Source organism: Penicillium cosmopolitanum (assembly GCF_028827165.1).
Source record: "Penicillium cosmopolitanum strain IBT 29677 chromosome Unknown utg000009l:1.0-9042332.0:1.0-9050551.0, whole genome shotgun sequence".
Lineage (NCBI taxonomy): Eukaryota > Fungi > Ascomycota > Eurotiomycetes > Eurotiales > Aspergillaceae > Penicillium > Penicillium cosmopolitanum.
In genome coordinates this window covers 6,180,181-6,196,701 of record NW_026622679.1, presented here as the reverse complement: position 1 = coordinate 6,196,701, position 16,521 = coordinate 6,180,181, and the positions used below count along the sequence as shown (strand labels likewise).

Genomic DNA, 16,521 nt, shown 5'->3' with positions numbered 1-16,521 from the left:
CCAACCTTCAAGTTGGAAATAGTGAATGCATTGAATGGTTTCTATTGAAATTTGGTTGTTGGGTATAATATAAGCATAAGTACATCTATGTACGTGATATGTAGATTTATCACTTTCTCAGATCTTCGATTACGGTTAAAAGACCTAAAAGATGGTTACTTCATGTCAAATTAAAGACGAGTTGTTGTTGGGTTGGAAACTTACGGCACCGCCGATGATAAATAGCCTTTCCTCTTCTTGTTTAACCCACTGGGCAAATTTACTGGCACTTTGGACCAAAGCGTTCCGATTCGCACTCGGTTCAGCAATGCAATAAAGCTCAAACACAGGAGTCACCCATGCGAAGGAGGTTGCAGACCGAGAGACACAGTGATGAACTTTGACATGTGTGTTCTTGGCGTGGATACTGGCATGAAGATTGTTGTATGTAGACATCAATCTGGGGTAGACATATGTTAGGATCTTAAATACGTAACAGATTTTGGAAATCTGTTAATGAACGATACTAACCTTCGCCTTCTAGATACCGAAGTGAACTCGGGAGCATAGGATGACATGGTGAACTGAACGTTGGCACGTGATTTGTATAGGAAATGGCGAAGCACTGTACCCGGAACGATATCAGTAGTCACTGGTCGTCCTTGGTCCACTGCAGCTTTGATGACTTGGAGACTTCCATTCCTTTGTAATTGCTTTTGGGCAGGTTAATTTATAGTCATGACAGGGCCAAAATAGTGGTGCGGTACTTACCTCAACAAGAGAATCTCGCATGCTTTGCATCTCGAAAAAGCTCTCTTTATCCGGGCTGATGAGAACGATAGCAACCGATTCATCTTTCGAAATATCCTCATTCTCATCGACATCACTGCGAAGATCGAGGAAGCTGACATACATATATAGGTAGCCGCTGTTGTTGAAGCCAGGGAGGCAGACGGGAATCCAGCTCTCGCCGCCACCAGCTTTGACTCCATCAGCCTCGAAAATCATATTGAATAAAAGCTGAAGGTCACCGGGGTGAAGAGAATGCTTCTTTGGCCGGATGACGCTGACAAGACGCCCACCAGCCACAACCAGACCGTAAAGCAAGTTGTTGGCTTTTGTCTTGAGGAGTGCATTGTTGATGGTTTGGCGGTGGACTTTGCGAACCTTGAGACATTCCAACGCTGATAGCAAGGTAGATGGTGATCCACGCGTGAAACTATCTGCGAGCGAAGACAGAAGTGTCTCGGTTCCTTGTAAGGGTCGCTTCAAATCCGTAGATGGGCGAACCGAGAATAAATGAGTGAGAGATGGGAGTGTCAAGGTAGAAAGAATTTGCATATACAAAGCCTCCAGCTGGAGTCTAAGCTGGTTATCGCTTTCCATCATGCGGCTGATTCCAACAAGATGCAGAGACCCACGAGTCAATATGACAAATCTAGTGTCTCCCGTTGAGAAACCTCGCAGGCGATCGTTCGAGTCTTCGTAGAACGATATGATGGTCTGAATGACGCCAACATAAGTTGATATCAACCCACTATCGCCATGACGTGTCCAGATGGGTTTACCGGCAGCCGACAGAATCAAGTAGTGTTTCTGCTTCGCCTTCCATCGTTGGAGGAGTAAGTCTGGATGAGTAAGTATCGTGTCAGCCTGATGAGCGTGGGATATTGGTAAAGAAATATGCCTACCTTCATTTCCCGCATGCTCATCTAATTCTCCTACGGGATCAAACTCGCCGAGGAATTCTTCGTCATTCACATCATCAGCCGGGAATTCGGGGAAATGTAGTAGACTCGTAGTGTCTGCCGCGCCTGCCGGGACAGTCGCGACGAAGTCCAAAAACATGGCATCCACATCTCCAAGGTCGCCATTTTGTATTGAACTTCGAATACTCGCGGAGTCTCCCGCGTCACTGCTCTTTGGGCTCGTAAGCTGGCTCAAGCTCGCCCGCGCCTTGAGACCCCGCGATAGCCCTCGAACAGCGAGACTTGAATATGGAGTTCCTGCATCTGGTGTCTGAGGACCTGCATCTGCTCGAGAAACGGCCGTTGTAGGCTCCGCTTGGAGAGTTGGTACCCGGGGGGATGCCTCGTCATTCAACAGACTCAGTGTGTTCGGCCGTGGGGGTAATGGCGGTCGGTGTCCTTCTGGACTGGGTGTGCGATTCATGTCATTGGGATAGGATTGGGTGGAGTCTGGAAGCACAGTCGATGCGTCAGGGTCAGGCTCGTCATGATCATCCTCACGGTGGTCGATTGGAGGGTTTGTCTGCGAACCCATCCCCGCAGTAGACGAGCGCTTCTGGGCGCAGTCACTCGGCGCGGGAGGTAAGATCATGAATCATGAATCCCTCATTCTCAGGATATCCTTATCCTTATCAGGCCAGGATGCGCTGTGCCCGTAGGAGTAAAGTAGGAGGGAATAATATAGAAAAGTTGGGTGGTCGTTGGTCGTTGATGACGGAGGAAGCGGCGAAGCTCCCCCCAAGGCGGACAAAACAATCGAAAGGGCCACGCAGGCGGCCACTTTCAATCCTCCTCAACCAACCTTCATGGCTCCTCCACCAGCTCCCTTCTCGATGTCCTAAATATGACGGAGGACAGTCTACCGCTTTCGCATCCATTTGAACTTCCACATTGGCACCATGAGCCTTGATCCTGCTGCCTTTCCGAGGTCGGACTCCCCCGCAAGCTCCGAAAGCTCCTTGACGCGCTCGCGCCTACAGGGAAAGGAAGGTTGGTCATAAATGCGCAACGCTTTTCTCTTCGGTCGACCACTTGTCTAATTACGCATAGGCTCTCTCAAGAAAGATAAGAACTACCGCCGTTATGCGTCGAGCGTCGAGCGGGCGTTGTCACTCTTCGACAACGCTCTACAAGAATGGGCCGATTACATCTCCTTCCTCAGTCGCCTGCTAAAGGTGCGACAAGATTCATGTGAATAAAAGCGGCCGGAGAAGGAAACCGCTAACTATTAAAAAAAGGCACTTCAAACACATCCCCCGACCAACCGATCGTCCCCCCATAAAGTGATTGTCTCGAAACGACTTGCGCAATGCTTGAATCCCTCCTTGCCATCGGGCGTTCACCAAAAGGCCCTCGAAGTCTACACATATATCTTTGGACTGATTAAAGTATGTATTGTCTAGTCTGCTATCAGGCATTGGATCCATTGACTGATATTGATGGACCTTGTAGCTCAAAGGACTATCGCACGATCTACCATTATATCTCCCGGTCTCGCACCGACACTGACCTTCGCTTCGCTCACCGTCCGTCCCTTATTCCTGTCTTTAGTGGAGGGATACATTGTCGACCTCGAACCGCGCGCTATTCGGCCGGCTCTGAAAGCAATCCTTCTGGCTTTGCTGCCGGGTCTAGAAGAAGAGACAAGTGACGATTTCGAACCAACGTTGCGTACAATCAACAAGCTTCGAGATGCTGCTGGTCATCTGGAGACCCAAAGGACATCTGAGGCTGGTGCTTCAGGGCAGTATTTCTGGCAATGTCTCTTCCTCGCCTCCATCACCAATTCCAGCCGACGGCTTGGCGCCCTGGCATACCTGAACCGCTACCTCCCAAAGTTAGGGATTGCAGATCGACGACCGAGTGCAAGTGATGCAAATGATGTGAACGAAATACCACCAGAGATGGTCGCTGCTGCTGATGCAGTCATTCTACCGGAGCCGGGGCTGCTGATTCGATGCTTTGCATCAGGCCTATCAGATGAACAACTCCTGGTGCAGCGAAACTTTCTCGACCTGCTCGTTACGCACCTACCTTTAAACTCTCCCATCCTCCAAACTAAAGTCCCAGAAGAGGACCTACAAACGTTGATCATTGCGGCAGTGGGTGTGGTTACCCGACGGGACATGAGCCTGAATCGTCGATTGTGGGCGTGGTTTTTGGGACCAGAGCCTGCGAATGACCGGACTTCCCTTGACGGTCGAAAGTTCTCATCCGAAACTATTCGATCATCTTCTGGAGATGTGAAGGAGCTCTCGCAATCTCAGTACTTCAGTCACGTCGGATTACAGCCTTTGGTAAATGGTCTTCTCAAGATGATCAAGCAGGCCCCCTCAGCCCCATCGGAGAGAACCAAACCATTCCGCATTGCCCTCTCATTGATGGATCGCTGGGAGATCGGGGGGCACATTGTACCTGCTGTATTTCTCCCTACAATCCACAGCGTCCAGGGGTTTGCAAAAGAGGCGCCCCGTGCCCACTTCGAAGAAGTTTTCCGGAGCGCAAGTGCATTCTTCGATGGCGTAGAGAGCAGTGTCATATTTTCAGAGCTTCTTGGCTTGGTTGACTTCCGCCCAAGTGACATCGACGGTCATCACGATCAAGTCTTGCACAATTTGAAGCTGGCTCAATTTATACTGGAGAACTTCAATGTGCGGGAGGAAGATATGATTCAGATCCACGCACCTCTCCTGACATTATCAGTTCTTGTGAAAATGAGTGAAGTTTCATCATTGCACAAGTCGCAGTCAACACACGGTGACACCAAAAAGGCCGTCTCAACCGAATTGAATAACGTGCTAAAGTCAATAACTCCACTACTCATAGAAAGAGCCTTCTCGAGAAAATCCAGCCAAGACAAAACTGGCACGGACTCGAAGGCTAAGAACTGTGAAATATTAAAGCAGATTCATCGCTTCTATGGGGCGAGCAAGAGCAGTCTTGACCTTCCCCCTCTTCCATTTTCTCCGAAGCAGGTCGGGGAAATGATCATTCGTGAGGCTCTGGACTTGTCCATCGAAGCCTTGCAAAACAACGATAGCGTTTCCTCTCTTCATGAAAAACTCAATGTGCTGGTTACATTGCTGCAGAAGCTCCCGAGGTCACGCCTTCTCCGAGACAAGAGACTTTTCGAGGCAATTTCTCGAAGATTAGCTACACGGAGCAATAACCCCACAACAGCTGCTTTCGCGGATATTTCTACAATCGCTTCTGTTTTGACAAACCTGTTCTTTATTCACACCCCTGGCTTCTATGTCAGTTACGAAGATGCCAGTGATCTCATTCCCAGTCTAGTCGAGCATATTTGGCAGTATCTGTCTCCACTAAGCCCGAAGTTCCATGTGGAAGCCGTGCGCTGTCTGTGGCTGTTGCATTCCATATCTTGGGTTGATCATCTTGTCGAGGCTTCTATAACATCACTCATGATCAGCTCCAAGGCTTCCGGCTCTTACCACTTATCATCGGACGATCAGGCGGAGAAATTCTATGTCCTCTGGAACCACAGCCATCATGGTACACATGAGCAACAGCCACCTAAGCAAGTCCTCAAGGTCGGAGGGAATCTATTCTCCTATCAGTGCTCAATGCTTGAGCGTCCACTCTTCATTGTCCTTGATCTCCTATCCCAGGAACCCGGGGATATTTCTCTAGGTGTTCAGCAATGGCTTCAGGATCTGCCATCCATCAACAAGTAAGAATGACTGCAAGTTGCTCGAAATACCCAAGCTAACTTTTCTAGGATACTACATGTTATCGTCTTGAAGCTTGAGGAGCTATTCGAACGTGATACTCCCAGTGAAGCTGACCAAGATAACCAATCCATCTCACCGGATGATTATAAGGAATGCAACTACCTGTTGCGCACGGTGTCGAACATAATTTCAACACTTTCTCACAGTGGTTGGATTGCACTTCTTACGCAAACATTATCTGAAATTGAGAAACGCCCAGATGTTCCCAAGTCAGAAGGTAGATCTATTATTAGGCCCCAAGAAGGAGCGCCAAGCTTATTATGTCTCAAAACAGATCACGCAAACTCGAAGAGCCTTCACGCCACTTTCTTCGAGGCATCACTGAAGATCATCAGTGACCAAGCGCTTAACAACACCCAGATCACCCCCGATGGGGAAAGGCTGCAAAAGGATGCCCTTCATCTCATGCGTCAACTTCTTTTAGGCCCAGGGGCTGAAGATCTGGTTGAATCCGGCATCGATGACTTGCTGGTGGACCGTCTTATTACAGCATCCGATGGGATGGGCAGCGTTGCCGTCCAGGGAGCTCTCATTGACGCCCTTCTCGCAGCACTCAAGGTCCGATTCGCTCAGGCTTACGCGCCTCCGCCTCCGCCTCGACCCAAGCATCAACGAGCAAGCTCTCGTGAACGATTAACCAGTCCCTCCATGCTGTCTTTTACAAGCGATAAAGCAGATAGAGCGCCATCAATTTCGCACTTCCCACGTCCTCCCGAGAGACTCTTAGACTGCCTTTTGAAAGGAATTAGCTCGGCGAAGTCGCGAGAAATTGTGGACAAGTGGATTGGACTGCTATGTGAAGTGCTTCCTCTTTATACGGGATCAATCTTTCAAATACTTCTCATACTTGTGGAGTGCTTCTGCAGGGAGATCAAGGCTTCATTTGGGAGACTTCAGCTTGCGTTCCAGCAAACGGAAGATTGGCCGCAGGATCGCTCGGAGCATGTTACCATTTCTCTGCTTACTGGTCTAGAGACTTGCATTGCCCATGCTCACGAGCGTCTTCTCGTAGAAGAGGCGAACGTTCCAACGGCAAAGAGCCCGGACCAGCCCCAGGGCTTCTTTGGGAATATGGTATCGGGGGTATTCAACTCCGATGGCAATCAAGGTCGCTCGAATGCTGCTAATGACCGATTGACGGTCCTTCTATGCTTCCAAGACGCGGCTCGCCTTTGTTTCTCTATCTGGGCGTGGGGCGCTGGGGATCGAACCGGGTCACCCCCCGATTCCGAATCCATGGCCTCCTTCCAATACACATCTTTGCGAATGCGAAATCGATCACGACGGATACTCGAGCATTTCTTTACAGCAGAGGCTCTAGAGTGTCTGGAGACATTGGTTGAGATGTGGACCAAATCTGACACGGAGACTGCGACATTGATCTTCAGCCTTTTACACACCCTTGAAGGCTCTCGCCCGAAGATCACGATTCCGGCAGTCTTCAACGCGATTTACACCCGTACGAACCCGAATGCTTTGGATCCGGCTCGCAAATCATCGATGACCTCAAATCTCACCGAATCTGAACTTGCCAGCTTTTTGGTTGCCTACGCTCGTTCTTTGGACGACGATGTTCTGGACGAAATCTGGGCAGACTGTACCACGTTCCTCCGCGATGTTCTCAGCAACCCTTTCCCTCATCGCCAGATTCTTCCCCGATTGATCGAATTTGCCGCGATCCTAGGGGCGAAATTGGAGAACACAACTTTTGGTGAAGATCGCCGGATGCGCAAAGAGCTCGGTGTACGTTAATCACAGTCGATCTCTTATTTATTTATCTTGCTAATTGATATGTCTATAGGATGTACTGCTACGGTTGCTCACGGCCGTCTTCACCAGCAAGCCACTGGGGCTAAACCAAGACAGTGGCTACATGGCGAGATCATCCCTCGACTATGACCGTACCGCGGTATCTCATACCGGGCCTGATGACATGCTGAGCATCCTTGCTGTTTCCATGCCCTCCTTCATCACTACTTTAGGTGACTCAGACCGTATCAATACCGCGATCAGTGGGATGTCTACCAATGTGGTTGGACCACTGATTCGCTCCCGCCTGTTCCCCAATAATCTGAACCGCAATGTTATGGTCCTTCTACAGCAGATGGCCAAGGTTCCTGCTGCAGCGAAGATTTGGAAGAAAGACATCGCTGATGCATTCAATGACCCACGTTTCTTCGGATTGCAAGTCGATCTGATCAAGAGCACGTGGATGGACCTCCTCCGGCAATGGACTCTTGCCGACAAGGATCGTTTAGCTGAGCTGCTAGGTCGCCTCCCACCACCAAGCGCAGCAGGCATAATGTTTGGCGTGGGGGCGTCTGCAGCGCGACTGGAGGCCGACCGTAAGGCGCAGCTCAATCTCCGTCGCATTGCATTACTCATCCTGTCTGCCAACACCGACTATTTTGTGGGTGAGCTCCCAAGTTTACTGCAAAAGTTCGAAGATCTCCTAGCGGCCACTAGCTCCTCATCACCATCGTCAGCGACGCGAGCAGAAATATTCATGGTCCTTCGTGCCCTGGCAATCAAGACGTCGCCCTCGGCCATGGCGCCCTTCTGGCCCTTGATTAATATTGAACTGCAAGAAGCTATATCGGCTGTGCCCCGAGGGTCTCAATCAGATCTTTACAACCCTTACTCTCTCTTACAGGCCTGCAAGCTATTAGACGTGCTCTTGGTCATTGCCCCCGACGACTTCCAGCTACTGGAATGGCTTTTTGTCACCGATACCATCGATGCTGTCTACCCGCCAGACCGGTGGGAGCCTGTATCCCTGGCTGACGAGATATCGCAAAGCTTCGGTCCGCGTGGGGTACTCTCCCCCGGCTGTCCCTGGCGAGGCAGCAGAGCCCGTGGCTCGCAGCGGTCTGAAGCGACCCTGGCTGGTTTCGGATCGAATTCGGGAAACCGCCAAGGATGAGATTGTCGAGAGAATTCTGCGGCCGTTCTTTGACAGGCTCAGTATTTATGTCTTTGAAAGCACGTACGGGATGGAAGCTGTGGATACGAGAGTTTGTCTAGATGATTTATTGGCGGATTTGTTCAACGAGAGCACAATGGCGAATTAAGATCACTGTGTATATAGGTTGGTGGTTTCTCCAAGTCTCCATGGTGGTTTTCTTTTTTGCCTTTGCAAGTTCCTATCGATGCAACTCTGTACTAGTTCTACACCGAATATATACCTATTTCTTTTGTTATTGTCCCAGTGTCCTAGTGTCCAGTAAATAACTACTACTTAAATACCATGTGTACCCAGGGGCTTGTACCAAAACGGCAATATCTGGGGTAGTTCAAGTTGACTGGGGTATACACTCAACCGCTTCCGCAGGCGCCCGTGACCTCCGCGTCAACGTCACCTCCCTTTGTTCACAGCCACCCGCCACCGCTTCTCTCCCCTGTCATACGATCAATCAATATTTTGTCCTGGAATGCTTTCTTGAGATCTCCAGACTTAACCATCACGATGAACGCTGGGTCAAAAGTGTTCCTGCCCCTACGCGCACGCGTCATCGCCCGACCGTTCTCGACCTCCCGTCCCCGCTGGGAGGCCGCAGCGCTGCCCGCCAAGAAGCCCGTTGGAGCTTTTCGAGGAGGGTATGTATCACAATCCTTCCGGTAGTCAACTGGCGATTTCAAAGGTCATGTTCCTAACCTCCTGTACAGAGTTTTCGGCTTTCTCTGCGGTGCCGTTGCCGCCGGCGCGTCTGTCTATTATTATGTGCTTGGAGACTATCGCATCTCTAACGAGATGTTGAACACAGATATTCATGTATGTTTCTGCTCTTTCCTAATCAGCCCCTGTCTTCGCGTTTTATGGTAGCTAACTGCGGCCCTTTCTTCCCTGGCTTGGCCTGGGGAGATGATGCTCTGTTCTTTCATAGGCTCTTCAGTCTGCCACCATGAAGCTTCAATCTTATGTCTCCGAGCTGGAGACGAAGGTTGATCAGTTGAAGAAGAAATAGGAGACGCGCACAACTCGGGTGAAATTCCCATTGTACTTATTATTGCATGGTTACTCAAGTTGGACCTGTGAATTGTATTTCCCTTTTCGAGTTGGACTCCCCGCTTCCGAGTTGGCACTCTCCAACTCCCGCGGCATCGTAGGCTGATATGATCAAAACAACCTTGGAACACGAAATCCCACGGGGAAAATAGAGAAATTCAAAATCATAATTCAATGGCAGTGTGCATAGCTTATGGCTAAGAAAAATATACTCTTGCTCCTCGCTGACATTTGATGGAGCCAGGAAACCTGGTAATTGGTGATTAGTAATCTTATTGTATTTATTGGGTTTGTTTTCACAACTTTTGAGTTATCAAAGTACGGGCAGTATTCAGCCCACGAAAGTCTAAGAGACAAGCATTTATCGGGGTATTTTTTTGTCGAGACAAAGATAACAGTCTGCACCATGCATGGATCCTAGTTGAGAAAGAATTTGCCTCTGTTTGCTCGCCAAGCGACGAAGAAGTGGCTTTGGACATCGAGTTTATCACCCGGTTCTTTTGGATCTGGAATTATTAACTATGGGGCCGGAGATCGCGTTTCATATACTAATGGGAGCAATCGTTGGGTGGCTATCCTATGCCCCTATATCAAGACTAGAGACTGGGCTGCAGGAAATGTCAGTGAATGGTCATTGAAAAATGAAACAGCGTGCCCTATTCGTGAAATTAAACTTATCTAAGATCGAAATTATCTTTCATTTAAATTTTGGATTCAAAGCTTACCAACGATTAAAGAAGAGAGGTGTATGTTAGTGAATAGGTATTAGCAATGAGATATAGCTTAACTTGCTTGACATACCTGGGATCCAACAAGGCAGTTCCTTGGGGTCATTTGGATGCAAGGTTAGAAGAATGACAAATCTCCACGTGCGCCATAGGACCAGAAGGAAACCAAAGCAGACAATTGAGAAAACGGCCGTAGAGTATTAGTTGTCGGGTATTAAAGCCCATAATTGGCGCAATTAGAATCAATTTGATAATCTCACCTGTACCAACTCGGATGGAATTGCAGTTGTAGTATACATCTAGTTAAATGCGGATTACCTTCTCTTTATTTGACCCATTGGTGGACTGACAACTTCCCAGTCCCATCACTTCTTTGGTGTCTGGTCATATATTCAGCGATATTATTACCACACGCTAATATTCATCACCCTGGTGAATTGATATTCGAAGTATGGAATCCAAAAATTTTTGTCATGGTTGGTTACAGGTGATCCATGGATATATTTTCGTAAGCTATGTGATTTACTAGCGCAGATCGTAGTACCTGCCCAGGTGAGCATCATGATTTTCGTGCAGGGTCATTGAATACATAGCAGATTAATACAATGATACGATATATCACCCACGCACCTCACATTTAGGACACAGATAGGCGGATAAAAGAGGAACCTCAGGAAAGAAAAGTGTGTTTTTTTGTCATTTTAATCTGAAATAAGGTAATTCTTGGCTCATATTCTCGATATTTTCCGAGGGCTGAGCGCGCATAGACCCAACCTCAAATGCAGGTGGCATGTAACAGAGCAAACAAGGCTAGAATATGTGTCTTCTCCGCATGATTTCAACACATCTAATCGGATTGGTGAGTCCAACATGCGGATAGGGCCCATAATGTGGATGGCGGGCCGCGATGGTGGGCGTTTCGGCTCCGTTAACGGGAGATTCACACGACTGCGTTATCTGTGATCAACAATTGGCCATTTTATTTAAACTACCTGATTTTGATAGGTCCAATGGAGCCAAGCCAAGAAGACTAGTTTATGCTCGGTAGGTACTATGTACCCGTAGGCCTAAGTGATTCGAGGCTGAGACGCACGCACGAACTGATTCCAGTTAGCGTCGACCACTGCCAGAATCCCTGCTTTTCTTCGTTTTATTGGGGGCGATTAAAGGCCCTGGTGGCGTGGTAAAATCCTTGCTCGGCCCGAGGAAGCAGTTTTACTTAGCTCTTAAGAGCTGTTGTCAGCTTATTTCGATTCTCGCCCATTCGAAGATTCTAACTTGTGTGGATACCACTGGTACACACCCTGATTCTCCGACACTGTTCCCTGCAAGCAGCATGGCGACCGCCCTGGATCACCCTTTTTACCCTCCTGATCTTGATCCTATTGGCTATGCTGCCAATACGATGAGTATCATTGCCCTGCTTGGAACTTTCGCTGTTGCGGTCGCTGGTGTTATCGGATTTAGCTCGGCTGTTCTAAAGGCCGCAAAGCCGAACATATCACGAATAGACAAGATTCTGGTAGGATGGTTTGTCTTTAGTGAGTTACCCTTACCCCAGTATTGTCGAATTGAACTGAAATGATAACGTAATTTGCTAGGTGGGTGCATACACTTCATTCTAGAAGGGTATTTTGTGTACAACCACAAAACCATGCCACGTAGACTTGATCTTCTTGGTCAGATGTGGAAGGAGTATGCGAAGGCCGACTCTCGATACATGACCATGGAGCCCTTTGTACTTTGTATGGAGACGATTACAGCTGTAAGTTTGAAGCATTTTATTCCGTCTGCGGTTAATCGTGCTAAAAATCTGTGCAGTTTGCGTGGGGGCCCTTATGCTATACCATCGCATGGATGATAGTTTCGGAGTCTCCGCACCGCCATCCAACACAGATCATTGTCTCTATGGGCCAGTTCTACGGTGATATTCTATATTATTCAACAAGCATAATGGAGGAAATCTACCATGGGAGGTCTTATGCCCGCCCGGAGACTTTCTATTATTGGGGGTACTTTATCTTCCTCAATGCCTTCTGGATTGTTATTCCAGTCTGTAAGGAACCCATTCTCCTAGAGCCCATGGATTTTATTTTTGCGTGCTAATATTCTCTCTAGTCTGCATATATCAAAGCTACTCAAAGATGGTGGGAGCGTTCCGACAAGCCTCCAGTAGCTCCATCAAAAAGAATCTGTGAACTACCAAGCGTTTTGTCTCATAGGGTACTAAAAAACACTAAAATTTTGTGAGTTTAGACCGAACTGCGTGGGATAAACCGGAGTGGATTTATGTGGGCGCTAGAATTAGGAAGTCAGAGTAGCCAAAGGATGGACATAAGTTTTAGAGTAAGGTGACCTTCGGTCGTTGAAAATGTATATTAGAGGGTTTGGATTTGGTACATTGAATGCGGTTGGCAAGGTCCCGGTACAAATGAGGCGTAGAAACAGACACAACTGAGAATTTATATGAATGAAATGCAATTTCCACGAGCTGGAAGAAGAAGAAGAAGAAGAAGAAGAAGAAAAAGCAGAAGACTGTACAGTAAGAGTGGGGGTTGAGCATCTCCCTCTGATTGGTGGCTTCCCTCAGGCTGATCTGCCCTTGCGGTTCCGCTCTCAAAAGTGTAGACAACCTTCAAACTCCCCAACTTCCCAACTACCCATCCCTCCGATTCCACAAATCGAAGCACGACACCATGTTTCGAGTCGAGCTTCTTCCTTCAAATTCCCACGCCCAACCGGGCTGGTCCTACGTCGCCGACCGAGGCTTAGGCCCATCCAAAGCCGCCACAGCCCCAACCCTCGGCCGCAAACGAGGTATTCGCGACGCCGGCAAAGGCGGCGACATCTCCTCACGACGCGCCAATGCCATCGCACGACACATTGCCGAACTGGACCGCGAGAATCAACGTGATGTGACAATCCCCGTCCCCGTGAAACAAGCCAAGGAAGCCGGAGCGCGCAAAACCCGTGAAAAGACCACCTCCAACGTGCGCCGCATCCTGATGTCCCAGAAGACTTTCAAGAATCATCTTGATGACGAGGAAGCTGCCATCGCTGCCGGTGGGGGTGGTCTCAGTGCGGTGCAGATTGGAGGAGGAGGAGGGGCCAATATGAATGCTGCTGCGGTGGCTGCTGCTGTGAAGGCAGGCAAAGATGCAGTCGCGGCGACGGTTGCGCGACGGAGCTCTACACCTATGACGACTTCTTCCACCCCAGCCGCACGTCGAAAGAGACCTTCTGCTGCGGTTACTGCGACGTCAACACCTACTCCTGCCCCTTCACAACCGGACACGACCGATGCAGAGACCGAGAACGATGCGGAAGAACCGAAGCCGAAGCTGTTGAAGACCGAATATGACAACGATCCGCTTCTACAATCTTATGCTCCCAATATGCCATCAGATCGCATCATGCAGCTCCTGCTTGCTGAACCGGCACTCTCTTACAATGCATCGCGTGTTGCGCCACCGCACGCTTCACAGCCGCCGCGGAACTTCTGCTACATGTGTGGATATTGGGGCAAGATCCGGTGCAAAAATTGCCATGTGCGAACATGTGGGCTTGATTGCTATCGTCTTCATGAGGATTCGAGATGTGGTGCCTTCTTTTAGAGGGGCCTTCTTCATATGTACACTATCCAAGGGGACTATTTGGTCTCCTTGTAGGCTTTAATGACTTTATGAATATAATGAAAAATGTACAGTAGCACAATTTGAACAACTGGAATTACTATATTGCTTTCATATATTTGAGTTGATCTCATGTTATACACTAGAAGAAAGCGAGAAAACGGAGGAAACACAGAGGTGAGATCAGTTCAACACTTCAGGTTGATGCCCATGCGCAATTCATCCTCCCGAATCTCAAACATGACCTGCACGCCGACAAAGAGCACAACGCAGCAGGAAAACATATAAGCAAGGCCGGCATATGAGCCGGTAAGCCCTGCAAGCAGATCCTTCAGTCCGTCCAAGCCAAGGGCGAATCCGACAAGATTAGCAATCATCATCATAAGAACGTTGGCAACAGATCCCACGCCACTGAGAACACGATATGCTGTAGGACGAGAACGCCAACGCTTAGCGGGGAACATCATGCCAGCTAGGGCCTCGGGCAGAACGAAGAGCGTCACAAGCCAGCCCCACATCAATAGACGGAGGTTGATATCGTGCCAGAGAGCGACGAAAGTGAATACCAACAAGAAGTTGCGGATTTGAAGAGCCTTGGACATAAGGCCAGATGAGGGGGGTGATGAGGAGGGCTTTGCGCCCGCAGGGCGATGACCACCACCGCCACCACCAAGAGGGATATAGATGTATCGCACAATCCAGCGGTTGAAGGAGCGATGCCAGCCACGCCAGAAGGCAAAGGCAGAGTAGTTATTGGACATGCAGCGGACCATGTTTTCCGGAGGGTCAATTCCGTCAACGAGAGCCCAAAGACGGAAGAATCGCCAGGGGATAAGTAGCTTCAGCCAGATGATGTGGAGGTTGAAGAAGGCCAGCATACTGAGTTGGCCTGGAGTGAAGATGGACCAATTTGGCGAGGCTTTTGAAATAGCCACTGCATAAATATAGTGAAGTATAAGCTCCATGCAGAGGAAAGTTAGGAAAAAGCGGACGCCGTAAAGGATGGTACGGGTGCAGGTCACTGAAGGCGCAGTATATCGCTGTTGAGACGCGTAGTCGTTGAAGGTCAGGATGGGGCCAGCCAAGTATAATGGCGAATAAAGAATATAAGCGACATAGTTGCGCGGGGTGAAAGCCGTTGGCTCAGCAGGAATCTTAACACGATCCCTGTCGGAGAGGGTTGCGGGGTCGAGTTGTTTCTTCTTGTAGAACTCGGTCAGTTGATGATCGACAAAATAGGCGACAAGTGCCTAGATAAAGCAGAATAGAGGTGGCATACTTCGATAGGACTTGCCGCGGGGTAGTCAACGCTCCAGTAATAGTCCATGTTGAAGCTGATTAGACGCAGCACAGTCACCTTGAACAGAACTTCCCACCGGGGCATTATACCCCCCATATCATCCAATGAACGGGCCCACTGTACCAGCAGGGTAGCTTTCTCTCCTGGCGTTCCAGATCCCGGGGACAAGAACATGGCAATGGGTTCCAGTTGGTATCCGCCGAGTAATTCATTCGCGAACAAGATGCTGAGGTTGAAAGTCCATGTCGCGGCGGGAACATAAGCTCGAGGAAGACTCTTGCCAATTCGATAGTTGATGAATAGAATCAAAAACACCTTCAAAGCTGAAATCCCATGAAGTGCCACGATGAAGATCATTCCAAATGCAAAATCGAAGCGCATGCGCTGGTCGAGTTGCACTTCTCCGGCCGCAGCCACCGGTGACTTTGTTCCAACATTGGGTCGACTAGCGAAGGACTGATAGACTCTGCGGGCTAAAGGGTGCGCGATGAGGAGCAGGAAAAGGTAGGGGATGTTGTCACGAACGCTTGCATACTGGGCATCGGAATTGTCCTGGTGAGGTTGAAACAGTCTATGTCAGCGTGCATTCGGTGTGGTAAGGAAAGCATTCGCAAGATAGTGGAAGAACTGACGACTAAACGACCTGGAATCCATCCTGGTGATAATAGGTCGGAGTATGCAGCGTAGGCTGGGTTGCTTTCTATAATTTTGCGGATCCACAGTCAGTGATGTGGCCAGAGCCCCGGCCCTTTGCAATGGGGAAGGTTCACCTTTCGAGGCATCAATCACAGTCTTGAACATCAATGGAACGAGTATAATAAAGAAAAGATAGTAGATGAAGAATTCGGGCGTGCGCCAGAGTGATGCACGGGCATTCTGAGCAATCGAGTTGGCGCGGGCATCTTTTGCGGCGGGTCGCGTGTCGGAGTTGGAGCTGGAGCTGGAGTTGGGATTTGCAGGGGTGATGGCAGTGGCCGTAAAACGAGTGTCAAGAGTATCGAGCGAGTAAAGCCGCCGGAGCCATGTGAATAGGGAAGCCATTTCAGGGCAGTGGCATGGCGCAGGCGGGTAAGCTTGAAGGGGGAAGATCTGTTTACTCGGGAGATCTGAAGGTCTGGAGGTCAGGGGGGACCGAGGCACCCGCACCAGGCGATCTCCAATCAGCGCTGCCCGATTATCACTTAAGGCCACGGGCTATTCAAAGTTGGGGTTCAGATCCCCTCTGTACTATTAATATTACTATAAATATAAATTTTGAAGTATTTATTTAACTACTAGTTCGTGTACGTAGTAATAATTGAGAATTACTTCTTGGAAGAGCGGGAATTTATTGGAATACTAGATACAACAAGGTCAGTATAAGGAAAATCTCGCTA

General features: G+C 49.1%; 6 protein-coding genes across 6 annotated transcripts; 4 read left to right on the top strand and 2 right to left on the bottom strand.

Moving 5' to 3' along the window:
- Positions 1–135: 135 nt before the first annotated feature.
- Positions 136–2,319, bottom strand: N7509_010386 (guanine nucleotide exchange factor MON1; the record flags this gene model as incomplete). Its single annotated transcript, XM_056635023.1, has 5 exons — positions 136–144; positions 205–439; positions 511–692; positions 751–1,607; positions 1,671–2,319. The coding sequence occupies 5 exons, from the start codon at positions 2,317–2,319 to the stop codon at positions 136–138; spliced, it is 1,932 nt and encodes a 643-aa protein (XP_056485643.1).
- A 307-nt stretch (positions 2,320–2,626) lies between these two features.
- N7509_010385 (dopey family protein) lies at positions 2,627–8,550 on the top strand (the record flags this gene model as incomplete). Its single annotated transcript, XM_056635022.1, is given in 8 exon segments — positions 2,627–2,717; positions 2,778–2,902; positions 2,966–3,115; positions 3,142–3,253; positions 3,279–5,418; positions 5,467–7,222; positions 7,281–8,222; positions 8,236–8,550. 8 exon segments carry the CDS (start codon positions 2,627–2,629, stop codon positions 8,548–8,550), a joined length of 5,631 nt encoding a protein of 1,876 aa, XP_056485642.1.
- Positions 8,551–8,945: 395 nt separating this feature from the next.
- On the top strand, positions 8,946–9,444 carry N7509_010384 (uncharacterized protein; the record flags this gene model as incomplete). Its single annotated transcript, XM_056635021.1, has 3 exons — positions 8,946–9,076; positions 9,146–9,251; positions 9,364–9,444. 3 exons carry the CDS (start codon positions 8,946–8,948, stop codon positions 9,442–9,444), a joined length of 318 nt encoding a protein of 105 aa, XP_056485641.1.
- A 2,105-nt stretch (positions 9,445–11,549) lies between these two features.
- On the top strand, positions 11,550–12,411 carry N7509_010383 (EXPERA domain-containing protein; the record flags this gene model as incomplete). The annotated part of the gene is made up of 4 exons (XM_056635020.1): positions 11,550–11,754; positions 11,815–11,978; positions 12,035–12,269; positions 12,332–12,411. 4 exons carry the CDS (start codon positions 11,550–11,552, stop codon positions 12,409–12,411), a joined length of 684 nt encoding a protein of 227 aa, XP_056485640.1.
- Positions 12,412–12,909: 498 nt separating this feature from the next.
- N7509_010382 (putative HIT finger domain protein) lies at positions 12,910–13,827 on the top strand (the record flags this gene model as incomplete). The annotated part of the gene is made up of 1 exon (XM_056635019.1): positions 12,910–13,827. One exon carries the CDS (start codon positions 12,910–12,912, stop codon positions 13,825–13,827), a length of 918 nt encoding a protein of 305 aa, XP_056485639.1.
- Positions 13,828–14,033: 206 nt separating this feature from the next.
- N7509_010381 (putative glycerol:H+ symporter (Gup1)) lies at positions 14,034–16,186 on the bottom strand (the record flags this gene model as incomplete). The annotated part of the gene is made up of 4 exons (XM_056635018.1): positions 14,034–15,095; positions 15,125–15,697; positions 15,778–15,845; positions 15,916–16,186. 4 exons carry the CDS (start codon positions 16,184–16,186, stop codon positions 14,034–14,036), a joined length of 1,974 nt encoding a protein of 657 aa, XP_056485638.1.
- Between the last annotated feature and the right edge of the window lie 335 nt (positions 16,187–16,521).